Consider the following 12,279-nt stretch of genomic DNA (forward strand, 5'->3'; position numbering starts at 1 on the left):
CAATATATGAATGATGATGAAAGTATCAAGTTTCTCAATACCAATACTGTAGTCACAGGATGTGGCAGAAACAACCCTCCATCCATTAAATAATTCATGCTTCCCTTCTGCAGTGAAGTTACTACAGAAATCTTGCCAGCCAGGCAAAAATTATGTTGATCTGGCCCAACCTCTAGAACCAAACACGGACATTATTAGTGGATGTGAATGTGATACCCAGTACTTCAAGGTCATGACTTTTAAGAAGTGGTTGTACATTTTCCAGCTTCTCCTTTTCTGTTCAATGGCTAGAAGTAGGACAATTTAATCACTCACAAGATGGAAGGAGCAGGGCTACATTCAGAAGAAAACTACCCATTAACTAGGATTTGTTGTTGTTCGATCACTAAGTCGTGTCTGACTCTTTGTGATCCCATGGACTATAGTAACCAGGCTCCTCTGTCCATTGGGTTTTTCAGGTAAGAATACTGGATGGGTTGCCATTTCCTTCTGCAGGGGATCTTCCTGGATGAGGGGTCAAACCCGCATCCTCTGTGTCTCCTGCATTGGCAAGTGGGTTCTTTACCACTGAGTCATCTGGGAAGCCCATTAACCAGGATTACTGGAGCTAAAATTGTTACAGGGGAGAATTTACTCCATGCCAGATCTGTTATATTTTACTTTAGCCTTTGCTTCCTGTTGTTTTGTTCACTAAAAGGATACTTTTTTTTTTTTTCAAGAATAATGTATTCTCTTTCTCTGTTTTTTTTCCCCCCTTTGCTGAATTTTTTTTTACTTTTTAAAATATTTAAAAAATTTTTATGATGTTGTGTTGGTTTCTGCCATACAACAATGCCAATCAGCCATAATTATACATATATCCTCTCCTTCCCTAGCCTCCCTCTCCTCCACAGGGAAACAACTGAAATAGCACAATAGTAAATGCATATGTTTGTTGAGTCTAAGATTAAAATAGCAATGATCAAGGACAAAAAAAAAAAAAAAAAAGGATACTGTTCACACATAATAACCTGCCTTGGGGAACCCTGCCCCTCTGCCTAAATGTTAAACCAAAATACCTTTGTTCGGGACCCTGTCCACCTGTGGATGGCTACAGGAAGGAACAAATTAACACATCCCCCACGCTCACTCCACAGAGACTGGCCATTCCAGGAAATGTTTGTAAGATTGATGGCCTTTTCTATTTTACCTCCTCATTCCCATCCCATCTGTTCTATAAAAGAACCTGGTATTAAGTCCCCATAAGATGGTTATTTTGAGACATTTGTCTGTCATCTTCTCCTATTCATTTGCCTCGGTACTTCATCTCTCATTTAATTGGCCTGTTGTGTGGTGAGCAGAGTGAGCTTGGACTAGGCAACAAAATATTATGTAAGTGAGAAGTAAACTTTGTGTTAAACAATAATTATTTTGAGGTTTACTTGTCACAGCAACTGCATCACCCCAACTAATATATAGTGTGTACATTTATTTTAGGGATTAAATCCCTCCCCAGCTTCCTTGTTTAAAGACATACAGTAATGTACAACTCTTTCCATGCTGGTTTGCCCAATGTGAGTTATCCTCATTCTTTGCTATCAAGGTCATCCTCATCTTCACATTCTAGCCCAAATATAATCTCATTCTCTGTCCTTTTCATCTTGACAGTAATCCAGTACTATTACCTTCAACATCTGCTACATTGTAGAAACCAGAGCAATAATCTGTTCTGTAACTGGCTATATTGGTTCAGTTTCTTTCTCATTTCCTTCTTTACCAAGTTATGCTTTGGCTAAAACTTCATCAACTTCTACTTTCTGGATGAAGATGCATCTATTCTATTCCTTAAACTCAACATGTTTTCCCAGGGGTGTGAAAAGGTAGCTAATTTCAGTTCTTGCATTAATCTGCTCCTGACTACAAAACAAGAATTTATCTCAGCCTCTCATGTGGATTGCCTTATCCATCAAAGCATCCCAGACATGCAGGAGGATGAAACATACACCTCTCTTCAGTGGGATACTCCAACATCAAACCCTTATCAGAAACATTTGTCTTCCACCAAAAATTCAGGTAACCAGTTCTAACTATTTACACTAAGACTTTGTGGTTTATGGGTTTTCTTTTTTCCTGTTCAATGATGAGCCCAAGGTGATATTTATAATTTGAAATAACCCACTTAAAAGTATAATAATATGCAAAATATGCTAATATTAAAAATGTAAAAAAGTGGAGGAGGAGTAAGTAGAGTTGAAAAAGGAAAAGAGAAATGGACTTGACAAATATGTAGTACATTGGGTTTCTCTCTCTTTCCCTCTCTTGCTGGAAAGACAAAGAATTCCTGGGTTTGGAATATAAGTGAAAGAACTCACATAGTTTGTGTAGTTTTAGCTCCCACATAAAAACATCCTGTAAATTATCTGATAAATACTAAGAAATAAAAGAGAAAACATAGGTTGAGAAAAGTGGCAAACACTTATCAGCCTGGGTCAGCTCCGTCTTTAATATAAAATATTTATATCAGTTTCCTTTTGCTTAGGTAATAAATTACCACAGATTTAGGGGCATAATACAACATAGCTTTATTTTCTTCTAGTCCTAGAGATCAGAAGTCCAAAATAGATTCTGCTGGATTGAAACCAAGGTTGTTGTGGGGCTACCTTCCATAGAGAGGCTCTAGGGGAGGGGTCCCCAAGTTCTAGGAACTAATGACTGATGATTTGAACTGGAGCTGATGCAATAATAATAGAAATAAAGTGCACAACAAATGTAATGCACTTGAATCATCCCAAAACCATCCCCACTTTCTTGGTCCATGGAAAAACTGTTTCCCATGAAACCTGTCCCTGGTGCCAAAAGATTGGGGAACACCACTACTCTAGGGGACAAACCATTTCCCGTCTTCTCCAGTTTCTAGAGTTGCATCCTTGCTTTCCTTAACCTGTGGCTCCTTTTCCATCTTCAACTACAGTGGCACATCTTCAAATGTGTCTTGGCTTCCTTTATTATATGGTAGTCTGTTCTTCTGACCTATGTCTCATTTATAAGGGCCAGATAAAACAGGATGATCTCCCCATTCAAAGATCCTTTACTTAATTATACATTTAAAGTCTCCTTCTCCTCATAAGGAAACAGTTATTGGTTCCAGAGATTAGAATATAGGCATTTTGGGCATTTTGGGCAGAGTCATTATTCAGCCTATGCCTTTATCCAGAGGTAAATTGTATGCTTTTTTTCCTCTCACTAGCATTAAGAATATAACAAATTGCTCATTCATTTTCCCTCCCTGAATTGTTGCAAAATTAGTTTTAAAAATGTTCCTTATCCAAAATCATACGTTCAAAGGGAAATACCTTTGAATCAATCATGCTCAGATGACACCGACCAAAGATGAGGAGATTGGAGACAGCTTTTTTAAATTAATTATTTATTTATTCACTATTTATTTTGGGTCTTCCTTGCTGCACGTGGACTTTGTCTCGCTGTGACAAGTGGGAGCTGCTTTCTCGTTGCGGTGTGTGGGCTTCTCATTGCAGTGGTTTCTCTTGTTGTGGAGCACTGGCTCTAGGGCACAGCCTCAGTAATTGCAGTGTGGAGTTTAGTTGCTCCGTGGCATGTGGGATCTTTCCAGACCAGGGGTCGAACTTGTGTCCCCTTTATTGGCAAGAGGATGCTTAACCACTGAAAGTGAAAGCATTAGTAGTTCAGTCATGTTTGACTCTTTAAGACCCCATAGACTGTAGCCCACCAGGCTCCTCTGTCCATGGAATTCTTCAGGCAAGAATACTGGAGGGGGTTGCCATTCCCTTCTCCAGAGGTTCTTCCTGACCCAGTGATTGAACCTGGGCCTCCCGCATTTGCCTCTGAACCACCAGGGAAGCCCTCTGAACCACTAAACTGCCAAGAAGTCCTGGAAACCGCCCTTTCACTGTCAAAAATTAAAGCCTACTGCCTAGTTTGCCATCGTCTCTAAAAGACTGTTGGAAGAGAATACATCTACCAAGGTACTGAGCTGGTGGTGTCATACAAGGATAAGAGAAGTATGTCGTGAAAGCTGTCCAAGCTGGCATTTTTCCAAGTTATGACTTGCATTTCAAAGAGTTTGAGTTCACCTTTTTCTGTTATACACAGTTACAGTGTTACCTCCTCATTTTACTCAGTTTAGTCCTTTCCTGACCCACTTCTTTCCCCTACTTTCTCTAAATCAATTTCATTGCCTCTATTCCTTGTTTAGGAGTATGGTGTCTTGTGATGGTGATCTTATGTATTTTCTGCATTGGCTCATTAGCAGCCTCCATTTTCTTGGGCATCAAATGTAAGTATAAAAAGATATCTTCAAAATAATCTATAGATAGATAAGTTACATACTACATGTAGCATTACATAGAAGTACACATATCATTTTAACTGGAACTTCATAACTTATAAATTGATAAATAAATCAATTAGAAATACCTAAATGCACCAGCCCCTAACACCCTGTATCATGCATCGAACCTGGACTGGTGATTCATTTCACATATGATAGTATACATGTTTCAATGCTGTTCTCCCAAATCATCCCACACTCACCCTCTCCCACAGAGTCCAAAAGACTGTTCTATACATCTGTGTCTCTTTTGCTGTCTCACATACAGGGTTATTGTTACCATCTTTTAAAATTCCATATATATGCATTAGTATACTCTATTGGTGTTTTTCTTTCTGGCTTACTTCACTCTGTATAATAGGCTCCAGTTTCATCCACCTCATTAGAACTGATTCAAATGTATTCTTTTTAATGGCTGAGTAATATTCCATTGTGTATATATACCACAGCTTTCTTATCCATTCATCTGCTGATGGGCATCTAGGTTGCTTCCAGGTCCTGGCTATTATAAACAGTGCTGCGATGAACATTGGGGTGCATGTGTCTCTTTCAAGAGGGATGAGATGGGGAGGGATGTGGGAGGGGGTTCAGGATGGGGAATACATGTACACCCATGACAGATTCAAGTCAATGTATGGCAAAACCAATACAATGTTGTAAAGTAATTAGCCTCCAATTAAAATAAATAAATTAAAAAAAGAAACACCTAAATGAATATAAATGATATAAAATAATGACTTCCTTATTTAAGTTATGGAACATTCATTAGCTATAACTCTCTAAAGCACTCGGATGCCACTGATAACTTTTAATGTTCAATGGCAAGCTGTTTAACTCAAATCTAATACCATAGGTCTCTTTGGGAAAAATGATGCAAATAATTGCTTATATTATGATCCCATTTACGAATTATGTTAATATGCCAAAGCATGCAATTTGATGGTTTTCAGTACTATGCTCTTCCTTTTCTAATATACACTTATTCTAAATTATACAGATTATTTTATTATGAACTTTTCAGTTTATATTAGACAAGGTACAATTTAGTATGTTAAAGACAAATGTGAGAACTTTACTTGGGCCAATATTTTGCCACATTTCTTTTTTTCTTTTAGTTCAAATTGAAGACATGCTTTTATATATAGCAAATGAATTTTTTATAAAATGTAACAATTACAGAACCACAGGTTCCAGAAAAAAGACCAAGAATCTTTATTGTCACTTATGCTAGCACAAAGAATATAGTTAGAAAGACAGTGATGAAGAGTAATTGTCTAGATAATTCTTATGTCTTGTATGCCTTGGCAAATCATTTCTCCATCTAGGAGGAATTAGCTGGTGATGAATTAACTGCTGTAGCAAATGAATAGAACCCAGGAGGGAGTCATGGAAACTTCTGATTTGTAGCCAAATCAAAAATAAGTCATGTTAACCTGGGGATCTACTACTTGCATTGGCATTTGAGGTGGGGAGCAGTCTTTGGGACTGAGCTCTTAACCTCTGGAAACTGACGCTATTTCAAGGAAGATAGTGTCAGAATTAAATTAAATTATAGGACACACAACTGGTGTTGTGGAGCAGGGCAACGGGGTGGGGTGGAATGGGAGCAATAAATTTGGTGAACAGAAGTGTCAGAAGTGTGAGTGTGGTAGTAGTGTAAAAGTCAAGGAGATTCAAACATATGCAATTTGCATCAGGATACATGGAAGGTAATTTGGAAATATCTAATGCAATGTAAATGCACAAAACTTTGACCTATTAACTTATCTTAAAAATACACTTACACAAATGATAACAATCTTTTTACATGGTTTTTCGGTTTTCATTTGATCACTTAAAATGTATTTTTGACATAATACTATGTTAGTACATGAAGAGCTTTCTCATTTCTCATATGTTTTTCTGTTTCTGACTATGTATAACTAAGGCTCCTCATTACAGTATTTCTTTCTACAATAACAAAAGATTACAAAAAGACAATCAAGCACTATTAAAATAAATCATGATATATCCATATAATAGAATCCAATATAAAAAAGAATGAGAAAGCTCTTTATGTACTAACATAGATTAGAAAAAATTACAATTTGTATGTAAATACAAAAGACCCTAAGTAGCCAAAGCAATCTTGAGAAAGAAAAATGGAGCTGGAGGAATCAGACTCCCTGACTTCAGACTATACTACAAAGCTGCAGTCATCAATAGAGTATGGTACTGGCACAAAAACAGAAATATAGATCAATGGATAGAAAGCCCAGAGATAAACCCATGAACCTATGGTCACCTAATCTATGATAAAGGAGGCAAAAATATACACTAGAGAAAAGACAGCCTTTTCAATAAGTGGCACTGGGAAAACCAGACAGCTATGTGTAAAAGGATGAAATAAGAGCATTCTCTAACACCATACACAAAAATAAACTCAAAATAGATTAAAGACTTAAATGTATGGCTGCACAATGTAAAACTTAGAGGAAGACATTGGCAAGAACAGTCTTTGACATAGATCACAAGATCTTTTTTGACCTACCTTCTAAATTAATGAAAATAAAAACAAAAATAAACAGAGGAGACTTAAAAGCTTTTGCACAGCAAAGAAAAACATATATGAGACTAAAGGACAACCCTGAGAATGGGAGAAAATATTTGCAAATCAAGCAACCAATAAGGGGATTGATCTTCAAAATATACAAATAGCTCATGTAGCTCAATATCAAAAAGTGAACAACACAATAAAAAATGGGCAGAACACCTGAATAGACATCCTTTGTAGCTTTTAATCATAAATATAATGAGTAATATGTAGTTCTCTTCAGTCTGCATTGAAGGTTTATTTTGTTATGCGTCAGTATTTTATCAGGAATGGTTGTTATTGTTTGAAGTGTTTCAGATGTCCACTACTATAATGAAGCAGCAAGAAAAACTCATCCAACAGGAGAGAGCACTGCTCAACTTCACACAGTGGAAGAGAAGCCCCAACCTACAGATGGCATATTGCCAAACCTTAATGCAGAATTCTTTCAGTTCAGGTAATTGATATAAAATCAATTTTCACTGTGCAGATACCAATGTATACACCAGTCCCTCAAAATAACAACAGCAAAACAAAAAACAAAAAAACCCACACAACACATATTTCTCTATAAATTATAGTCAGGATTTCATAAAAAATAGGAGAGAGATACTTTTGGTCTGCTCTTCAGTTCAATGTCATTTATACATACATCAATGCTAAGTCACTTTAGTGGTGTCCAATTCTTTGTGACTGCATGGACTATAGCCCGCCAGACTCCTCTGTTCATGGGATTCTCCAAGCAAGAATACTGGAGTGGGTTGCCATTCCCTCCTCCAGGGGAATCTTCCTGACTCAGGGATTGAACTCACTTCTTCTGCATCTGTTGCATTGTAGGCTGATTCTTTACCACTAACACCACCTGGGAAGCTCACATTATATTAATAGTATGTGGAAAATACTGAGGTTCCACGAAATAGAATAAAAGGAAAATATACAGTCAAATGTCAAAATGTAATGTGTGAGATGAGTAGGAAAGATTAAACAAAAAAAGCAGCATTTTATGTTTCATCCAATCATTCAAATTTGTGTAAATCTCCAGTATTCTTGCCTGGAGAATTTTATGGACAGAGGAGCCTGGTGAGCTGCAGTCCATGGGTTCACAAAGAGTCGGGTACAACTGAACACACATTCTTACACCTACACATAAAATTTAGAAAATTAACTTCTCTGTAGTGGCTATCATTTTAGTAATTGTCAGTAAGCCAGGTAGTTCCTTCTAATTGAGATTTAGTCAAGTAAATGTTTTAAAAAAATGCAGCGTTTTAGGGACTGCTGAAAGCATGGATTAGGCCCACCTCTGCATCATCAACCTTACTTAATCAGCGTTGCTGTTGTGTAGTCGCTCAGTCACATGATTGCTTAAATCAGTGACAAAATCCATTTGGGAGATTAATTCAAATCCAGCATGTTCTCAGCCTTTCAACTGCCATTGTCAGCACTGCTTATGCTATAACTTTAATAATATTCAGGATACTGATTAGAGTCGTTCTCAAAGGATATTGAAGAAGAGCCCTAAATAATTTGACATCTGGGCCATGGAAACTGACAATGAACTATCTGTGACCCTAAGTAGAAGGCTTTTCCCCGGAGACTACAGTTCTGAAAGTATCAGAGTCTTTCCTTCTATAAAATTGTGCTAGAAACACTTGGTCAAAGTCCTGCTCTTTGGTTCCCCTTTTACATATCTGAGCATCCTTCTTTCATGAATACATTTTTTTCTTAAGATAAGTTCTGTAAAACTGGTAAAACTTTAAGACTCACTTATTAGTTATATCAAAGTCCTAAATTAAACGTATTGGTCACTTGGTCAATTTTCCTCACCTACATATTTTAAAATCACTCCTCAAGGTGCACTGTTTGTTCTCTCCATTATATGAGAAACATTTTCATGCTTGACTCTCAGAATTTAAACATCAGCTTGAGGCTTACTACTCTACTCACCTAACGGCTCAGTACATTTTCAACTAAATTGAGCCAATAATATTAATGGACACAAAACAATAAGCAAACAAGTGAAGATTATAAATGATGCAAAGTTAAAAGGAGGAAAGATACCTAAAAATAAAATAATCAGATCAATTATTATAGAAGAGAAATAATTTGGGCAAAATATTCCCAAATTAATTTTATCCTAAACTCTTAGAGATCTATTGCATTTGGAAGTAATTATACAAATCTTAAAGTATTCAGCTTCAAAGGAGTTTAAATTGCTGAGAACTGCATCATATGAGCCATTGGGTTAAAGCAGGGGTCCCCAACCTATGGGATCTAATGTCTGATGATCTGAGCAGGAGTTGATGTAATAATAATAAAAATAAAGTGCATAATAAATGTAATGTGCTTGAATCACCCTGAAACCATGCCCTGCTCCCAGGTCCATGGAAAAATTGCCTTCCATGAAACTGATCCCTTGTGCCAAAAAAGTTGGGGACCATTGGAAAGAATTCAGCCTCACTGGGAATAATACAAGGCGTTCTTTTGCAGAGATGTGCTACCAATATTTTTATAATAACTTTAATGAAATGTTTATATTTGAAGCCTATAACTGCAGCCCTTGTCCAAACAACTGGATTCAGAATGGAGAAAGTTGTTACTATGTCTTTGAAAGCTGGAAATTTTGGCACACTAGTAGAGAGGATTGTTGGAAGAAGGGCTCTGATCTTCTGCAAATAGAGAGCAAAGAAGAAATGGTAAACACTGCTTTATGATTTCATATCATTCTGAAAATACCTATGAAATGAAAAGACTGATTCTCATAGAATTCCTTAATACTGTGTAACAATGGTATATTTGTTGGGGAAAAATAAGGTTTAACATTCAAAGTAGGAATTGGCATGGCTTGTTTTCCTTTTAATTGGAGAAGCAAACTACAGGATGGTTATTCAGAAATCAGGGAGAAAATGTTAGTTCTGTGTTATTTGTTAATTAAAAAGGGGAGGGAGCAAGAGAAATTCCATTTTGTAACATGCTAATCCACTCCCAGATATGCACACATTATGATTGTATATATGTTTATTTTTTTTAATTTAAAATTTCAATACTTTAGGGAGGTATACTAAACTATAACAATTATATAATTATCAAGAAAAGTAGAAGTACAAAAAGTGAGGTGACATCATGAAATGGAGAGATCTGTGAAGATAAACATTTGTTAAATGAACTGTTTAATTGACATTAAACCTAATTTACTAATATTTTAATGAGTAAGATGTTTCCTTGAAATTGTTATACCCATATATTATGTGTGAAGTAGAAAGCACAGTTATACATTTCTGAATTTATTAAAAATGTACATCTGCTATATTCAGTAATTAGTCAAAGCTCATTTTTATAAGAATAATAGAGCAATTTGTTAAAGATATATAATAAACCAAAGCAACTTGGACTAGCTAATGACAGTTATGGGTTTGCACTGTGCAAATTAAGTGACAAAAGTTAGAAGCATTTATTCCTACAAAATATGCCTGCTGTTAAGTTACTTCTGGAGTCTTCTAAACTATTTCTCACACTGACATATCTTGGAAAAGACATATCTATACTATCTGCCAAATTCTGAATCCATTAAAATTATCTTGATATCAGATGCCTATTTTTTTCATAATTTTTAACACCACCTTGATCATTTAGCAATAAGGGGGAAAGTATGCTTTCTTTAAAGTCTCTCTCTTTCTAGCCTTCAAATTCCAGTTACATTTGTAGAGGCAAAATATCACACTTCTATTTCGTGGTAGTTTATTAGCTTTTTTTTTGTTTTGGAGTACTACGCCAACCTTGGTTCATTGTTCAAGTCTTGTTTCTTATAGAACTTTATCACGGGTAGCCTGAAGAAGATCAAAAGAAACTATGATTACTGGGTAGGACTGTCACAGAACGGGCCCGACCAACCTTGGCTTTGGCAGGATGGCTCCTCTCCTTCCGCTGAACTGTAAGTCTCTAAGGGAAATGTTCCAAGAATTAGACACAGGCGGGAAATTAGCCATTCATTTTATCTTATGCCTTACATTTCCTCCAGGAGACATAATGAGCATGATAATTTCATGCTTCTGATTGGAAATTTCAGGCTTCTGATTGGAAACCAAACCAAGATAAAGAGTAGCTATGTGGCTTCTAAATCGTTCTCCTTCTCAGCCCCATGCGAGCACATTCACATTAAAATCTGAAAGCCTGAAAGAATGATATGTGATTATCAAGTACATATCCTTTGTATCATTGAATGGAGAGAGTGCTAATTAAGCAATTCCCATAGTAAGATTTCAGAAAGAACTGGGGAGACTGGTCAGCAGTGCCTTCATATTTTGAAAATTAAGAGTCAGAAAAGAGATTTGAAATTAGAGCCTATCTTTGTGTATTCAAGTATTTTTAAAAATATGCTGCTTGTTGAAATAATATTTGCACATATTATTTTGAGAAAATAGCTCTGTTATTGAAGAAGGAGGGAAAAATTACCACAAGAGGGTGACAGATTAAAACAAAAAGCTGTGCATCTCTCATTTTATTGCCCAAAGAACATCTCTGTGAGCCCACACCTAACCTCAGATACACTGACTTGCCACTCCAGGTTGCCAAGACAGAGGTCCCAGTCAACTAATCAGGTCTGTGGATACCTCAAAGACAACGACCTTTCTTCTGCAAACTGCAGCATTTGGAAATATTTCATCTGTGAGAAGTACGCACTAAGATCTTACACCTGAAATAAACTTTGCTTAAAGTGATCACTCCATTATGATCATATTTGCAACAGATCCTTCGAAAACCTGTAATAATGAGCCTAAGAGCCAGCGCAGAACTAAACCAGTGCAAGGGCTGTAAAACCAGCTACCTGGGACACAAAACTTATCTTGCCTTTACACTTGGTAATATTCCTCAATGCTTTCCAGATGTTTCTTTGATACTGTTCAAATTAATTACCAAGGATAAAATTGGTTTAGAGCAACAGAGGACAAAACTGTAAAGAGTGGAGAACAAGCTGAAGAAAAATCATTTCCATTTGTCTTTTTTTTTTTCTTTCTCTCTCTATTTTTTTTTTAATTTAGAGTGACTGTAAACTCTACAGAAAAATCAATAAATCACTGGCGAGATGATGCAATTTTAGCTAACTGATACCTTTTTTAATAAATGAATAAATGTGATCTCACTGTTTGCAAAATCTTTCTACGCATTTGCTGGGCTTGCCAGGCATTATGTTATCAGACTGGTAGGATGGAAAGACATGGATTTTCAAACTGGAAGGAAAATAGGCTGCTATCCGCTGCCTGTAAGACAAAACCATTTTTAGGACTGCAGAATTTTACTGGAGAGAAGAACAACCAGAGCTACATGTATGTGGAAGGAACAGTCAGGCTGGCACGGCAGCGTG

At 36.4% G+C, this 12,279-nt stretch overlaps 1 protein-coding gene across 1 annotated transcript; it reads left to right on the forward strand.

The window, feature by feature from the left end:
* The first annotated feature begins 320 nt into the window (after nucleotides 1–320).
* On the forward strand, nucleotides 321–12,052 carry CLEC9A (C-type lectin domain containing 9A). Its single transcript, XM_061124934.1, has 7 exons — nucleotides 321–458; nucleotides 1,952–2,052; nucleotides 4,214–4,294; nucleotides 7,231–7,377; nucleotides 9,462–9,613; nucleotides 10,727–10,848; nucleotides 11,482–12,052. Exons 1-7 carry the CDS (start codon nucleotides 415–417, stop codon nucleotides 11,612–11,614), a joined length of 780 nt encoding a protein of 259 aa, XP_060980917.1. The 5' UTR covers nucleotides 321–414; the 3' UTR covers nucleotides 11,615–12,052.
* The last annotated feature ends 227 nt before the right edge of the window (nucleotides 12,053–12,279 follow it).

The sequence above is a fragment of the Dama dama genome, chromosome 22, assembly GCF_033118175.1.
Source record: "Dama dama isolate Ldn47 chromosome 22, ASM3311817v1, whole genome shotgun sequence".
In the NCBI taxonomy this organism is placed as follows: Eukaryota; Metazoa; Chordata; class Mammalia; order Artiodactyla; family Cervidae; genus Dama; species Dama dama.

Coding starts and splice junctions, on each gene's coding strand:
- CLEC9A (XM_061124934.1), top strand. CDS start 415: ATGGACTATAGTAACCAGGCTCCTCTGTCCATTGGGTTTTTCAG. Junction 4,295..7,230: donor CATTTTCTTGGGCATCAAAT/GTAAGTATAAAA, acceptor TATTGTTTGAAG/TGTTTCAGATGTCCACTACT. Junction 7,378..9,461: donor GCAGAATTCTTTCAGTTCAG/GTAATTGATATA, acceptor TTATATTTGAAG/CCTATAACTGCAGCCCTTGT.